We start from the raw sequence: 17,232 nt of genomic DNA, 5'->3' as shown, positions 1-17,232 counted from the left end.
CATGCTGTCTCTAGGCTTCTTTATTGTATCAGCTTATGTAGTGCAACAAGGGTAAAGATTGGAATTTTTGTCGACTACACCACCTAGGGGATGGCTACCACCTAGGAATTAACTAATAAGTTTACTATCTACACCCATGTTCTACACATGCACAGGTGAGGCTCACAGATTCTTTGCCACAAAGAAGCAGTGACTGGATTCTATAAAACAAATAAATTTATTATTTTCACACTGCGCAACAAGGGCAACAGAAAGACGGGGGACCAAGAAAATATAACTAAATAGCTAATTTACTTCATTTTCAACGGCCGATGCAAACCCTCCACTGGTTCCCACTCATAAGGAGGTGGAGCCCCACATCTAACGTAATTAACCAGAGTTCTGATGACCTGGCCCCACACACGGAGCCACGCGAGCCAGTGCACACACATGCACAACAACAACTGGAACCCAGGAAGCAGATCCAATCAGTAACAGGCAGCTTACAACCTGCGGAAAATAAGGCGCAAAAGACACATAAATACTACAGAGGTTAAACTGCAAATAAAAAAAAAAAGAAGTTGAGGTGGCCACATACCACAGTCCGGAAGAAGTAATTCTTCCGCTCCTACGGGAAATGACCGAACAAGATCACCGTATAGCCTATTAGGATAGGCAATACTAAGTCAACCGGGGCCCAATTAATGTAAACATCAAACAAACAAACAAATTCATTTTTGTATAGCGTGTTATCACAACATTACATCGTCTCAAAGCGCTTTACAGCATCCCCACCCAAAGCCCCCAGTGAGTAAGCCATAGTGGCAAGGAAAAACTCCCAAGAAGGAAGAAACCTTGGGAGGGACCAGACTCAAAGGGGGAGCCCAACCTCCAGGGAGCAGCAGAGGAAGCCCTAACCCTAACCAGACTCAAAGGGGGAGCCCAACCTCCAGGGGCCGGCAGGCAGAGTCAAATAGAATGGTTAAGTGCCAAGTCAAACTATCCAAATCATAAGATTTGAGACACAACCGGGAAGCAGGGAGGTGATGACAAGCTGGTGCCGACTCTCCTTCCAATCGCCAGGCAACCAGAAGTAAGGCAGAGGGTCATACATGGATGATGACACATTGATTAGGAGGCTACATACCAGCACTTGCTGTTGTTCACCATGAGAGGGTTCCAATTCCAGTCTCTGAATGCTTCCGCACTCCAAACAACTGCGCCCAAGCCCACTGGGAAAACTTAGAACGCCTAACCATTAAATACGATCCCAGTGTATCCCCATTTAGACATACCTTCAACGAAGCAGCACTCAGTGCTCACCAGCTATTCCATACAGCCAAAACGGAACCAGCAGGAACCCAATACAGATGGGGAGAGGGACAAACACACGGCACTTAATCTTGCCCCTCACCTCACTACTGCATTTTTCAAACCAGGTTCTGTATATTATCTATGTAGACAATCACAAATATATCAAGAATCTCATGTTTCTATACACCTCATATATGAAAAACTGGAGCACAGACTGTGAAGTGACCAATCCATAAGGCATAATCAGGAACTCATAGTACCCCTTGTGGTTAGAAATGCAGTTTTCCAATTATCCCCCATATGGAAACATATCATAAGTAATATGAAGGGTGATTTAGAGAAAACCAACACTAAGATGAGCAGCAAAAGGTAGCACATTTTGACAGTGAGGTAGATGGTCTGATCTATCTGATTCTGCTACACTTTCATCTCTCATATCTTCATCACTACTATCTGATCCCTCTTTATTTGCTACTCCCTTAGGTCTCCATTCTTCACTACTGTTGCCAATCAATTATCACATTCAAGACATCTTCTACACTACATTTTTGCCATCTAAATGTAGAAATCAAAATCATAAAAACAATACATTGTTACATACATATGATTGAAGAGGACTGTAAGTCCAAATTGTGTTCGTTGGGCTCCCGTTTCCTGTCCCCAACATCAATTTTTTTTTCTGTGCACCAATTCTGGCTAGTACGACTTCTGGCCTCTACTCCTGCCACGCAGCAGCGTAACGTGCGTACTCCCAGCATCCTAGTTCTTTGTACTGACGTATATCCTTAACATGATGTTGAATAATAACTTAAGAACATTTCAAGTTACGAATGTTCGTAGGTAGAGGAGCGTCTGTATTTACAATCAGCATAAATGTCAAATTCCTCTTAAAATGTATACTAGAAGAAGTACTCAAGCTTAAATTGAGTAATATGTTAATTGTTGTTAGTTTGTATTATAGTATAAATAGTACAAATTTAAATACAAATTTAAAATGGACTAAAACATAGTGTCATATTTGATACACACATTTTCACCACATTTTACTATGAAATACTTCTTGATATATTAAGTTATTATGAGTTGTTTCACACTAATAAAGGCCCATTTTGAATTACAATCTATTTTTGCTTCATTGCGCTTACTGTAACTGTTCCAAAAATAGGACTTCTTATCCCATGAAAATCCTGCCAGTTACAACATGCGTGCAGCCATCTTGGATTCCTGAAAAAAAAGGCCTTTGCCACCTGTATTACATAGGTAATCCACCAGAGGGCAGAAGACATGTATAGGACTGTATACAACAGGTTTTTTAGTAAAGAGGTAATCCTGTTACTGACATAGAGGTCTTAGAAATATTGGGATGAAATATGACATGTTTCGTTAAAAGGAACACATCTGTTATTTATTTACAAAGTCAATGCATATACATTTTTGAAATTGCATATCGTTATTGAATAATGTTAGCATGGGTTAATTAGCTAAGGTGTCTACATTCTGCCTTTATGTATATATCACTTACAAAATTTAGAATTAAAGGGAAAAAGTAAGACGGAATCGATTGGTACGTTGGTGGTTTAGTTGTTTACTTGCTTTGTGACTGTACGTTTGAAAGACAGTAGATGTCACTGCTACCACACAGAGGCCGCACTGACAGCCAGCTGGGAAATAAGCCATATGAGTGATGGAGAGAATAACCATGTAATATAATAACTATTAATGACTATTTCAACAATTTCTCATGTTGGCCGATCAAGTCAACTGGCCTTTTTCTTATTCTTCTTCTTATTATTCTCAACGTTATTTTTTCCAGTTTTTAAATTTTCACAATTCGTTGTCCTACTGTGTAGCAGGTTGTTTTGTGTGTTGCTAAGGGCCATTGTCCAATCACTCTCATAACAATACTTGCGGATCCATATACTTGTGGATTTTCATTGTGGATTCATATATGGATTCATTACTGTGCACAGTAAGTAACTGTGGATTCATACAGCATTCATTACTTTTTATCCTGTTCACCCTGTTCACACTATTCCGCTTTTTTCCTCATTCAAATCACTTAGTTTTTTCTTAAACGTTCTCCTGTCTACACAGTTCCACATACAGACATTAAATTTGCTACACTAGCTCACCTTAGGCCCATATTAACAAATTATTCAACCACTTTCAACCACCAGTCATTACCACAGCTGTCTAAACTAGTGATGCACTGAAACTTCAGCAACCAAAAATATGTGGCCATAAAAGCCAACAGTAGTGCTTTTTTGACCTCTACTAGCTGCCACGTACTTCGGCAAATGACACCTTTTGTTTTCACTAATGGGCCACTGCATTTACATAACGCTCACCCATCAAGAAACCATTGGGACAGTCAGTAATCCTCCCAGCTGCAGAGCTGTAACACCCATAATCATCATGTTTCTTTGACACGTTCACTGTAACTTCGTATTTCTCATCTGCCACCAGGAAAATTGACTCAATTGCAGATTGACAAATGAATGTGAAGTATAAATAAAGGTGTAAAATGTAATCAGTAAGTGTGGGAGTTGTTCAAAAAAGGAACCAAAGAGAAGTACGGACTGCGAGCAGCAGCTGTGTAGCGTTTCCATATTTGGTGAGACAAACTCGAGGACGTGTCCAGTGATCAGAATGTTCACCGACCAATCAGGCAGCACTTCTTTTATGAATTTTAATGAGCAGCCTCCTATCCACCCTGTAAAATGAAAATTTGCGTCCAGGGAAACCCGGATTTGTGGTAACCTTACAAATAACTGTCGTTTTATAAACTACGCACGATTTACAAGTATCCAAGTCTTTTTCAACGAAAGTTGCAAAACGTTAAGCTAAAGTTTGTTAATTCACTGCTCACACAAAAACAAAAATAAAGGGTCAAAGTACCAGTGGTTTCCAAAGGCTGATGTCACTTGTGAATTTCATGACATGTAAGGATGTGCATATTCTTTAATTTTGAAAGTAAATGTGTGCACAGGCCTGACAAACGCTGTGTCATTATACTGAGTGGCTGCCGTATAGCGAAAATTGATGGCTTTGCCTTCACTTAATACACCGTAACTTGCACACTTGGTCATACGGGTTGCAGCGCTAAACCTGTAGAAGCCACTGCTTTTTGAAAAACTGCCAGGATGCCTGGACAGGGCACCAAAAAGAGGACATGTCCGGGAAAACTGGTGTTATACCGAAAAAGGTATTCCTGATGTAGAATGCATGCTTGTCTCGGGAGCGCGCACCACTGAAAACTGCGAAGGGAAAGCTTTTTTTGTAATGCATCAAAACAATTGTTTCTGTTTATCTAAAGTCATATAATGTATGTAACATACAGATATATTGGTGTACACCCTTAACATGATGTTGAATAATGACTTACGAACATTTCAAGTTACATACCGACATACAAACAAATAAAATACACTGGGGATCTGAAAACGAGTCTATTACCTAATACTTAAGCAGTCACAAGCATGTTAATATCGATTCAAAAGTTCAAAACAACAGACACAAGCTTAGCAATTTAACCCTCGTTACATTATAAGTGTGTATCAGGTGTACAGTAACACTGTTCTTTTCACAAGGAAAATAAATTATTTGTTGCTCAATGTTTTGACATCTGGCTCTTAGCTGACAGAAAAGGCATCCCCTGTTAAGTCTGCATTAATTATACAGGCACGCATTGAAATTGCACAGGTATCCATGTGTCATAGCAGGGCACGGTGCAAGCAGAGAGGTGACGATCCACCGTGTGGACATCAGGAGTTTATTAGTAATACCGAACATAATAGGAAAGACACAAAATTAAAGAACCACAGGGGAGCGAAAACTACTAGGGAACCAAGAAAACACTGGGAACAACACTAGGGAAGTGGGCAAAACAACAAACACACTGTGCACATGTGATCACATGGGCATTTAATTGGGATAAGAAATATGACTGCTGATACACATCACTCAAACACACTACAATGTGTATTTTTTAATCACTGCACAATGCTTTTTATAATTGATTTGGTTCTGACCTTGCCCTCCCCCTCTTCCCCGACTGGCCAGCAGGCATTGCTGACCATTCTACCCTTTCCTCTCTGCATTTGTATCCTTTTCCCTACATCCTACTAGTCATACGCACAGCTGACTAAACTAATAATGTGCTGAAATTTCAGCAGCCGAAAATATGTGGCCAAAAAAAGGCAAAAACTGAAATTGCAACATTTAACACTAGAACTGCCAGCGTTTCGCTGAGCGCCGTTAACCCCTTACCTGCCACGTATTTCAGTATATGACACCTTTTGTTCTCAGAAATGGGGCTTTGCGTTTACATAACGCTCAGCTATCAAGAAAACATCGGGGCAGTCAGTAATCCTCATAGCTGCAGAGTTGCTGTCACTGCAATGAAAGCGATAACACCTGTAATCAAATCGTGCTTACTGTATATTGTACCTTTGTATTCCGAATCTGCCGCTGGGAAAAATGACTCGGTTACAGATTGAGAAATGTACTTGAAATACAACTAAAGGCACATGTGTAAAATGCAGTCAGTATGTGAGTGTACATTCACTTTTGGATCCTTAATCTTCCTTTATCACTGTTTTATTCATTCCTAATTCCTTCCATTTATCTCACTGTCAACCACTAGTCATACCCACAGCTGTGTAAACTAGTGATGCACCGAACTTTGGGAAACCGAAAATATTCAATCAAAAAAGCCGAAAATGTAAACTGCCCATTTTACACTAGAACTGCCAGCGCTTTTTTGACCTCCCATAACTTGCTAACTGTCACATGCTTCAGCAAATAACACCTTTTGTTTTCAGTAATGGGCCATTGCATTTGCATAATCAGCCATTGCATTGCTGACCCATCAACAAAATATTGGGACAGTAAGTAATCCTCGCAGATGCAGAGTTGCTGTCAGTTTAAAAAACAGCGGTAACACCCATATCAATCAAAACATGTTTGCTTTACACGTTGACTGTAGCTTTGTATTCCTCATCTGCTGCCAGGAAAAATGACTCAGTTGCAGGTTGGCAAATGTACTTGAAATACAACTAAAAGGCACATGTGTAAAAGGCTGTTGGTATGTATTTGGGTGTTATTCAAAAATGCCAACAAAGACATGTTTGGACAATGAGTAGCTGCTGTGTGTATGATATGTTTTCCTTTATTTATTGCAGTGGGTTTTATGTAAGGTTTACACACATTTGCAGTTAATTTCAAATGAAAACATAAAACGTACACCATAACCCCAGTGCTGGCCAAAATAACAAACAAAAACCAAGACAAACTGTAACAAAAATCTAGTTTGCTTAACCAAAACAAAAGTGAAACAAAAGACAAACGCTTTCTTAGCTCCCTGACCGACCACAAAACAAAGCCAACCACCCTAAACAAAACGGCAGCTACTTCCTACGCAAACCAAGGGGGAGGACAGGCGAAATTGTAGTCAGGCAACCAAAAAGACCAAAACAGAGCAATTAAACACAAAAAGAACTAAGCAACAAATCAGACGGACAAAGTGAATGGAGGGGACCAGTACACAATCCAAGGGCAGATATACCAAACACAAGTCAAATCAAATGCAATCAATGATTAGATCAGGTACGAGCAAAAGCTCCCTTTCAGCAGGGAAAATGGCTTTTCATCCCATGGAAGGGGATAACTGGAAGTACCTATGCAAAGGGAAGGTACGGAATGGAGTAGGTGGTCTGCAGCGGACTATAGCGACAGGAGCGAAAAAGAGCTGGAACAGATGACTGGACCAGCAAGACTCTCATACAGCCAACAGTGTCGCGTATTACCTGGGAATGCAAGAGCAGGGAGACGGAATATCAGGGAATACGGGGTCTAATTTCAGGGAAAGCAAACAAAATGCAGACTGACGGTACAATGACCGGACTGGGGAAACAAACGGAAGGTACACCTCCCCCCTCGGGCGCACCACAAAATGTCTTCCTATCACTCACGAAATGCATTTCATCCGTAAAGTGACTTCCTTTCAATAACAAAATGTATTTCATCCACAAAATATAAGATGGTATTACACGCAGACGGCTCTCTCTTACGGCACATTTTTCTGTTTTGTTTAGTTTGTTTGCTTTGTCTGTTTGCATACAGCCATGGAAATTGCTGCCACAGCTGCCAAGATTTACTACACATAGGTTTTTGGCTAAAACTTCCCATTACAGATGACTTTCGTCGCACTCACAGCATCCCTGTTGACCTAGCGAGACCACCAGCATCGCCGTGGATTGTCATCGGATCTGGCAGACGCCATAGACGACGGACTGAGAGGAAGCAGTGATGCTGGTCCAGCCTGCTAGCAAGGCTAAGGAAACAACCACACACCACTTTGCATCTATGTGCACAATGACTGGCCAGAAACCAGCATAATCATAGACAGTCACTGTTCTCCCGACCTACAGTTTATTTCAGTTAAATGGTGTCCATTTTTTCTTCCAAGAGAGCTAGCGGATGTGATTAGCACAGCCGTCTATTTTCCACCGATGCTAATGTTAGCATAGCTCTCGATCTCCTGCTAAACACAAACACAAACAAACATCAGTGGGCTCACGCCGATGGCTTTCACATCATAGCGGAGGATTTTAATCAGGCAAACCTGAAGTTGGTACTTCCTAAATTCCTAAATAGGGCCTTTCTGTAAACAATCTCTGTTCTTGAAATACGCCCTGTAGTGTGTTGGCGCCTGCCCAGGGTTGGTGCCTGCCTGCGGCCCGTGTACCCGGGATAGGCCCCCCCACGACCTCCATTGGGATTAAAAGGTTATGGATGGATGGATGGATATCTTGAAATACATATTCTACCAGTAAGAATGTCATTGTGGCTATCTCTCATTGGCAATACAATCTTGACTAGATGAATTATGGATATATAAAGTCCTTTATTACTTGAATATTTTAATACTTTAATAATTAACTAGTTGACTCAGATTGGCAGTGCATGTGTGACTCAAATATACAACTGACTGAGATCCTGTAGTGACAGGGTTTTATTGCCAAATTACAGGGTTAATATCGAGCATTTGCCATTCAGTCATGTGAATGAGTGTGGATGTGCGTGCAAACTTGTCTCAAAGTGAAAATAAATCCCAGCCAGCTGACCAAAGTTGGAAACCCTGCCTGAATTCTCTGTATTCACACTGACAAAGCCTCTCAGAGGAACTTGGGTATTTGGCTTCAGTTTTAGTTTAATTTTTTAGTTAGTTTTAGTTGCTTTTACATTTTTCTTTCAATACTGGCATATGTGTGACTCACATACACAGTTGACTCACATCCTGTAGAGCCTATATAATCAAATTACAGGACTAACATCAAGCTTTTGCCTTTCAGTCTTTCCTTTGCCTGCTGCTCCTATAAGCAATGACCGCAACCTCTGCGGTTTCGTTTTTCGAATGGGTCGGCCTCAGAAGTGTTTTTTTGTTTCTTGCTGTGATTTTAATACTCAGCAGCCTAATAAGACAAAAAAGGCCAAAAAACTTCCCCCCCGGACCCTGGCCGCTACCTTTCGCCGGCAATTTACTTAGCCTCAGTGCATCAAAGATCCACCTTCAGCTAGCCAAGGTAAGTCATCAGGGATGCATATAACTGGGATGCAAGGACGCATTCACCCGCAAAAGTAAAAGGTGCGGAAATCGATTGTTGTGACAGCGCAAATGCGTACTTATTTCATGGGCATTTGCGCTGCTATGACAAGAAATTATTGTGCATTTTAACCTTTGTATCTTGCAATGATGTACACATTAGCATATAAAGGTTAAAAAGCGTAATAATTTCTTGTTATATCAGCACAAATGCATATACAGTAAAAGAATTACGCATTTGCACTGTTGTGACAATCGATTGCCGCAGGTATTGCTTTTTAAGGTGAATGCGTACTTGTGTACCAGTTATGTGCATTTACTGTAAGTTATGTTTCAATGTTAAAGTTCAGTGCTGACTGTCCGTTCACATATAATGATTTTTAAATGTTTCAAAAATATGTACTACTCTAATATAATTTTTAAAATTGTGATATATTTCCTTGAACTTGATCTTCTAGATGTAAAGCGCTCGGCCAAAAAACAAAATTTCAGACTGGTGGTAACGAATACAACCATTACTGTACGGATTATAAGTTTAATGAAATTTGAATGTAATGCTTTTAAATGTTCACCTTTCTTTTGCGTTGGTGGATGGACAAGTTTACCTTGTGGGTCCAGATTATTTCCATGGGAGGAGTAACAGTAAAATGGTGGGGGCATCATAAGAGGAAATATTAAGGCCATCACTGACTTCATTTATCCTAAATGCACAAAATAATAAAAATCACTATATTTAATTGTATAATAACTTTAACTATGTTTCTGGAATATTATTGCAATTTTGGGACCTGCTAAAAGTAAACGCGTGTCTGTGGAAAAAAATGTTTTCCATGAGCGAGATCATTACCAACCAATGAAAATGAAGGAGCCATCCGGGGAACCAATCATATTATATTGGGGGCGATGCCAATATTAATTAGCATACAATGCAATGGTAATAAGATGTTACGGACTTAATCCTAGTGGTGGCATGGTGGTGCAGTGGTTAGCACTCTTGCCTTAGACCTGGGTTCTAGTCTCCGCCTGGGTTGCATGTGTGTGGAGTTTGCATGTTCTCCCCATGTCGTTGTGGGGTTTCCTCCGGGTACTCCGGTTTCCCCCCCCCCCCCCCCCCCCCCACAGTCCAAAAACATGCTGAGGCTAATTCGTGTTGCAAAATTGCCCATAGGTGTGCATGTGTGAGTGAATGGTGTGTGAATGTGCCCTGCGATGGGCTGGCCCCCCATCCTGGGTTGTTCCCTGCCTCGTGCCCATTGCTTCTGGGATAGGCTCCAGACCCCTTGCACCCAGTAGGATAAATGGATGGAATACTGCCATTTTAAGATCTATTAATGGCTCTCATTTAATGATAACATAATAATGAAAGTACACCCCTTCTAAGAGAAATGAATTTTTAATTCAGAAGAACATTCAGACATTGGAACTGGAATGTAAAAAAAACTAAATATCCTAAAATAAATGAAATCACATACAGAGATGGGGGGGGGGTTGTCTGAGCCCCTTTACAGCCCCTCCTCTTTACTTACTTTTCCTCTATATAACTTGCAATGAGGAATGTTTTTTGTACAATTTCATTCATGATCGATCTAGTATAGTTCTAGACTTACAAATGGGCACTGGGTGGCTGTTTTATATATCCCTCTTGCCATCACTGTTTTTAATGTAGTATTTCTTTGTTTTGAATGTAATCTTGTGTATTTCGCTTCTGTGGATAAACATGTAATGAATATGCAGTAGACGTGTGCTGAAAACAAGGTGAGAACGTAGTAGGAAAATGCTAAATGAATTGTTTGCTGCACGGTTCCACATGGTAGCAGGTGGGTCAGAGTCCCATGTTCCTGTGACAGAGACCAACAGAAGCTGGATCATAGCCTGAAGTTATTTAAGATAAAAATGAGACTATGAATAAGTTTGTCCACAACTGAAGACGTAAAATTGTTTTGAAAGGCCAAGTAACATCTGCATGCATGCCTGTATTTATCAGTTACCCCCATGAATGTATTCTTATTGCTCAAAAGAGTAATATATTGTGCATTTGACATTGACTGTGTTTTTCTATTTTCGTTTTTTTCAATCCAGTTTGCCAAGCAATATGGAAACATTTTCAGTCTACGTCTGGAACGAAACATCGTTGTTGTGAACAGTTTTAAACTCGTGAAAGAAGCCCTAGTTCAACACGGGGAAAACTTTGTAGATCGTCCAGGACAGCCGATGTTTGAAGACACTGTGCAAAATAGCGGTATTTTTAAAAATAATAATTAGCAAAAAGTGTTGGAACTGTGCATGTCATACTTTCGTTCCCATGAACTAAAATTCAGTTGCTTAGCCTTTAATCTGAAAGCAAAGGATTATGGCTGGTTGCATATCACAGGACCCAAACGGTGAGGTTTCTGGGACCCCAGTACAGCTAAATCACATTTACTCACATTTCCAGTGTTGGGGGTATAAATCTCACCCCAGTGGTTAAAGTATAAGATGCAGATAGCCCAGCATTTCTTGCGATAATGCTAGTCACCCACTGTGATGATCTTAAGCATCTCTAAAACAAGCATTATCTGTTTTTTGTAGTAAACCTCACTTTATCGCTGTATCAGAAGTCCCCTATAAACCAAGCTATCTGGATTTCCATTTCACACCACAAGATGGGGACCAGCTATACTTGTTGTAGCTCTTTGATATTCATCTCATTAGTTTGCCACAATGTACATTGTACAACATGAGATATGTAATGATTTCATTTGTGTTGAATCATTGAACCATCGTTTATGAGCATATATATGCCCACATGAGCAAATTTCTGGATTCTTCTTCAAAGTGAGAAAATGTTTGTTTTAGGTTTCGTGATCTCCAATGGCTACCTATGGAAACAACAAAGGAGGTTTGCTCTCTCAGTCCTGAAGAACTTTGGACTGGGCACAAGGAGTCTTGAGCCATCCATTCAGGTGGAGAGCACATTCCTGAATGAGGTCATAACCAATACACAAGGTACAAACTTACCTGAACATGGATGTTTGTCCCATGGTGATCTAGACGTGTAAGATGTAGCCCTTTGTATAATCTATATAAATATTCCGGTAACACTTTACTTGACGGGACACAAATAATATAGTATTATACTGTTACTTATGCATTAATTAATGACAAACTAAGTCTTGTATCCTGATCTCATGTTAATTCATCATTAATGAATCGTGACGTTTTATCTGAAGCAGTTACAATACTTGTTACTATATCTGTTAATTCTACAATCCTTTGTGAACTACTCAAGGAGCAAGTCACGAATAACACAAGTTAAATACTGATCTCATTTTTGTACATGGGGGCAGCATGGTGGTGCAGTGGTTAGCACTGTTGCCTCACACCTCTGGGACCTGGGTTCGAGTCTCTGCCTGGGTCACATGTGTACGGAGTTTGCATGTTCTCCCCATGTCGTCGAGGGGTTTCCTCCGGGTACTCCGGTTTCCCCCCACAGTCCAAAAACATGCTGAGGCTAATTAGAGTTGCTAAATTGCCCGCGACCCAGTAGGATAAGCGGCTTGGAAAATGGATGGATGGATGGATATTTGTACATCATTAATGAATCATGATGCATCTTTCATCTCATGTAGCAACTATATTTGTTCATAATTTGCACATCAGAAGTAAGAGGTTATTAGTAAGTATTTGTGCTCCATCAAGTGAAGTGTTGCCAATATTATCATTTGTTTATTTAAAAATCATCACGGCTTGCTATGTCAGTAAAACCCTGAAATACAATGCAATACAATCCATTGACACAGAACTGGACATATAACTTGATGAAAATCCTTTCCTTAGGCCAACCATTTGACCCTCAGTTCACCTTGATCAATGCCGTGTCCAACATCATCTGCTGCCTGGTGTTTGGGGATCGCTTTGACTACAGTGACAGCTACTTCCGAACTCTGCTGAAGATGATCAATGAAACTTTCTATTTAGAAGGAAGCATTTGGGCTCTGGTTTGTTTCTGTTTTTCATCTCCAGTGTTGATGAATAAAAGTTTAATTTGTTTTTGTTTGAACTAAACCAGCCCCATTACCAATGGTGGATTAATATATGGGTTATCCTATGCTACAGCCTAGGGCCTCTGCAAAATTAGGGGCCCCGCCCAGCGAAATAGGGGCCCTGCCCCAGCTCTGCAAGAATGGAATGTTTACCCTCCACACCCTACAATCGGCTAATTTTCAAATTTTTCCCACAACTCCCTCCAACATGATCGGCAAATTTTTAACTCGGGCGCTGATTAGCGGATTATTGACATTGCATAATGTCTAATTCTTGTTTATTTTTCTTTTGGCTTCAAAAAATACCTGAAGTGGCCCTATGGGGGGCGTGGGGGGTGTCAGGGTCGCCGGTTAAATGGGTGATTGCACAGGCAGGCAAGCAGACAAGGAGTAAAGGTACGGGGAAAAGTGGGGATTTATTAAGGGACCGGGTAAAACGGGACGGAACAATGGTCCTGACATTGACCAACATCAATGACGGACAAAGAACTAAGGCAAGACATGGACTGAAATAGGCAAGACAACAGGGTACAGCTGGGTACAATCAGGGAAGCACATGTGGATAATCAGGGGGCGTGGCACACACGAGGATCGTACGAGCAGGGCATGACGGGGGGGCGTGGCTAGCCATGTCAGTAAAAGGCCTCCAGATAGGTCAGTCCCTCACTACACATTACATAAAAGACTCGTTTTTACATTTGTTTTAGATGTATAATATGTTCCCCTGGCTGATGCGGAGAATCCCTGGTCCCCACAAGAAGATAGTGTCACACTGGAAGACTCTGGTCTCTTTTGTCCAGCTGAAAATTAAGGAGCATCAGGAAACCTGGGACCCATCATCTCCGAGAGACTATATAGACAGCTTCCTGTCGGAGATGGAAAAGGTATCGGGCCAGACAGTTAATTGCATTGTTGGGGAGTAGCTAACTACAGGTAGCGACCCTACTAGCTTAACCACTTTTTTCAGTATCTTACTAGTAGTTTTTACAAATAGTGATATAACGTGCTAAAATGTTACATCATTAAAATATACTAGAGGTCGTCATTGACTTACGACCTATGTAAATGTTAAAAGGTTAAACAATACTTCACGGCAACCAATAATTTAGACACTTTCATTAAAATGCATATCAAAATTGATATTTTTGTTGTAACCCTTTTAATTTTCACACAGCAATTGTGACGTACTCTTGGTTTACACCAAGAAAGTAACTTTTTGAAACCTTGTTGTGATTTGACATTACATTCTTAAAAAATATGTATATTCATATTACGTACTTGTAACATTGTGTTTCGCATTTTTAAATTCATTTTCTTTGAGTGTCCTACAGCATAAATATTAAGTATTACCGAATGAAATGGCTTCACTGTAATTAGCTACTTTTTCCTCTAGCTTGTGGTGTAGCTCTCTACTATATTAAAACAGCAGCCTGGCTGTAACTTAACTCCTTTTAAAGATAAGTAGCTTGTAGCTTGAAAAGCTACTGCTTAAAAGTAGCTTCTCCAACACTGGCTAATTGTAACTGGCAATTGCACAGTAATTGGATCAGCAGTGTTTGGTATGGGTAAGATGAACAACAGATGAAATACCTTCTCTTTTTGCTCACTGGAGATTAATTAGAACAAAGGGGATTGGTGGAAATAATTAATTTGGAATTCAATAAGTCAGAGACATTCCAGTTTTATATCAAGTATCTTTTTCCTCATACCAACAGAATACATTTTCTTTTCCCAGTGGAAAGATGATGCTGATGCCGGTTTTAATGAGGAGAACTTGTGTTACTGTGCCTTGGATCTGTTTGCTGCTGGAAGTGAGAGTACAGCTACAACTCTGTACTGGGGCTTGCTGTACATGATCAAACATCCAGACATACAAGGTTAGTTTTATTTACTTAACCATATTTTGGAAGAATAAAACAGTCCTATAACCGCTGCAGAGAACACGTTTCCACTCTGTAATAAGTTGTCTGAAGAAGTAATATAAAAATAATTGTTGATTTTTTCTTTCAGATTGTAATTAAGTCTGGTGTTTAAGTCCAGGCTTATAACCATGATCAATAGTAGCTGCTTATATGAAAAATAATTACAGCTGTAACAGCAACAATTGAAATTGCCTTCCGTTCCCCAAGACTGCAGCAGTGCTAAATGCTTTTCAGGGGAGGCGTTCACTTGGTTTGTCTATATGTACCCTATTCTGTCTTTAGAGAAGGTGCAGGCTGAGATAGACAGTGTGGTTGGACGGTCACGTCAGCCCAGCATGGCAGACAGGCCGAACATTCCGTACACTGACGCTGTCATCCATGAGATACAGAGGATGGGCAACGTTGTACCAGTGAATGCACGTTTAACCACAAAAGACACAGAGCTGCGAGGATACACAATTCCAAAGGTGAGTGATGGAATTCCACATGAAGTGTTATAGTTGTTCATGGAAAGCTGACATGTGTTTTTCCCATGTGAGGTTACGCATGTAATATTTCAGGGGTATTTGTCTTTAGGGAACGACGCTGATGGTGACATTAGACTCTGTGCTCTTTGATGAGACTGAATGGGAGACTCCCTTCACCTTCAATCCTGGGCATTTCCTGGATGCAGAGGGGAAGTTCAGGAGGAGAGATGCCTTCCTGCCCTTTTCAGCTGGTAAAATTTCCTTTAGATCTGAGGATTTCTACTTCATAGTTGCTGCTTTTTTACTGTTAAATCTTCTTATGGAGGTGAAAGTAAGAAGATATTTGTAAATACATGAAAGTTTTATTTTTGGAATTTTAAAAATGTTTTTCCACAGGGAAGAGAGTGTGCCTGGGGGAGCAGCTGGCTCGGATGGAGCTCTTCCTGTTCTTCACCTCCCTTCTCCAGCGCTTCACCTTCTCTACAGCCCCAGGGATGGAGCCCAGTCTGGAGTTCAAACTGGGATTCACACGCTGCCCAAAACCCTACAAGCTATGTGCTACCCCCCGCTGAGCCTATCTACACTTGAGAGGTGAACTGGGAGCCCTGGTCCAGCTGAATGTCTTGCCTTGGGGTCTTTGTCTGGGGGTAAACAGGATTGGACAGTATATAATCTTCCAGTGTTGATGACGATCAAAATTTATGTCTAAGGAATTTGTGAGGCCTGGTGACAGTGGATGGCCAGAGCCAGAGTCAACACAATGAAGAATAAGTCTGTAGTGCAGTAGAAGATGTAGTATTTGTGCAACATGGCAAATGGAGCACAGTATAGAAGAAAAAATAAGGATAAAGTTTAGATACAGATAAAGTGCGGGTGGAATTTTAACAATGGCAACACAATGAAATGGGGGATATATATTCTGTCATGCATTGAGTTTGAGAGTAGATGGTGTTTGAGTATTTTGTGCCTGTATTTCAGATCAGTCCTCAACAACAGACTCCATTCTATCCTCTAACTCTGTCCTGCTTTTCACTTCTGTCTCAGCTGAGCTCCGGAATTCCAGTTCAATTATTGTCTGCTGCTCTACTTCACCAGGCAGTGAATAAAAATGTGTTCATTCATTTGCTCCTTTTGCTTGTGATTTTGCGCTCAGCTTTGCTGTGATTCTGTAGCATGTGACTTTTTGACAGTCTTTTTACATTATGATACTTTGGTTTTGGTCACTCGATTGTATGTATTTCTGTATTATGTTGTAGTGATTGATCTTTTTTTTGGGGGAGGGGGCGGCTTTTACTTGTCAAGAAAGGGAGGTGAATTGTTGTGTCGTTTTTGTTTCTGGTAGGTTCAGTTAGAAATAAGTTCCTTTCCTCAGTTACTTGTGGGTGTTTTGTTTATCATGTTGGCTTTGGTCCATCCTGATGCAAATCCTTGCACAATGTAATTCTCCAGTTAATACACTCTTCCTGTTTCTTCTGTACACCATGCTGTCTCTAGGCTTCTTTATTTTACCTGCTTAATGAGACAATGTAATGTTGTGATAACACGCTATACAAAAATATATTTGTTGTTGTTGTAATTATATGCACACATATCCGAAAGGCATGCATTGAACGCACCACATCTTTCTGTACGCCAACCCGTAGACTGGGTCAACATGCCCGTTTCAACTTGTTTTAAACTTGTTGCGCGCATCAAATTCAAATTGAGCATATATTTGTCATGAAAACAATATAATTTCTCAGTTTCAACATTTTGATATGTTGCCTTTGCTCTATTTTCAGTTAATTATGGGTTACACGATTTGAAAAATCACTGCATTCTATATTAACATTTTACACAGCATTCCAGCTTTTTTGGGAATGGGGATGTAGTTACACCATTAGATGAGTTTGATGGTCCAGAAGGTAGCTTCATCAGTTTTA

The 17,232-nt window shown here is 40.4% G+C and overlaps 1 protein-coding gene across 1 annotated transcript; it reads left to right on the top strand.

The window, feature by feature from the left end:
- Nucleotides 1-8,494: 8,494 nt before the first annotated feature.
- Nucleotides 8,495-16,868, top strand: LOC125709310 (cytochrome P450 2J2-like). Its single transcript, XM_048977610.1, has 9 exons — nt 8,495-8,879; nt 10,979-11,138; nt 11,735-11,884; nt 12,716-12,876; nt 13,629-13,805; nt 14,657-14,798; nt 15,126-15,310; nt 15,420-15,561; nt 15,707-16,868. The coding sequence occupies exons 1-9, from the start codon at nt 8,679-8,681 to the stop codon at nt 15,880-15,882; spliced, it is 1,494 nt and encodes a 497-aa protein (XP_048833567.1). The 5' UTR covers nt 8,495-8,678; the 3' UTR covers nt 15,883-16,868.
- The last annotated feature ends 364 nt before the right edge of the window (nt 16,869-17,232 follow it).

Source organism: Brienomyrus brachyistius, chromosome 15, assembly GCF_023856365.1.
Source record: "Brienomyrus brachyistius isolate T26 chromosome 15, BBRACH_0.4, whole genome shotgun sequence".
Taxonomy (NCBI): domain Eukaryota; kingdom Metazoa; phylum Chordata; class Actinopteri; order Osteoglossiformes; family Mormyridae; genus Brienomyrus; species Brienomyrus brachyistius.
Note: the sequence above shows the minus strand (reverse complement) of the source record. Positions and strands in the feature narration are given on the sequence as shown.

Excerpts from the sequence above, each read along its gene's own strand:
- LOC125709310 (XM_048977610.1), top strand. The coding sequence starts at position 8,679 with ATGACCGCAACCTCTGCGGTTTCGTTTTTCGAATGGGTCGGCCTCAGA. Across the intron at positions 8,880-10,978 it reads TCCACCTTCAGCTAGCCAAG|TTTGCCAAGCAATATGGAAA; the intron begins GTAAGTCATCAG and ends TTTTCAATCCAG. Across the intron at positions 11,885-12,715 it reads GGTCATAACCAATACACAAG|GCCAACCATTTGACCCTCAG; the intron begins GTACAAACTTAC and ends TCCTTTCCTTAG.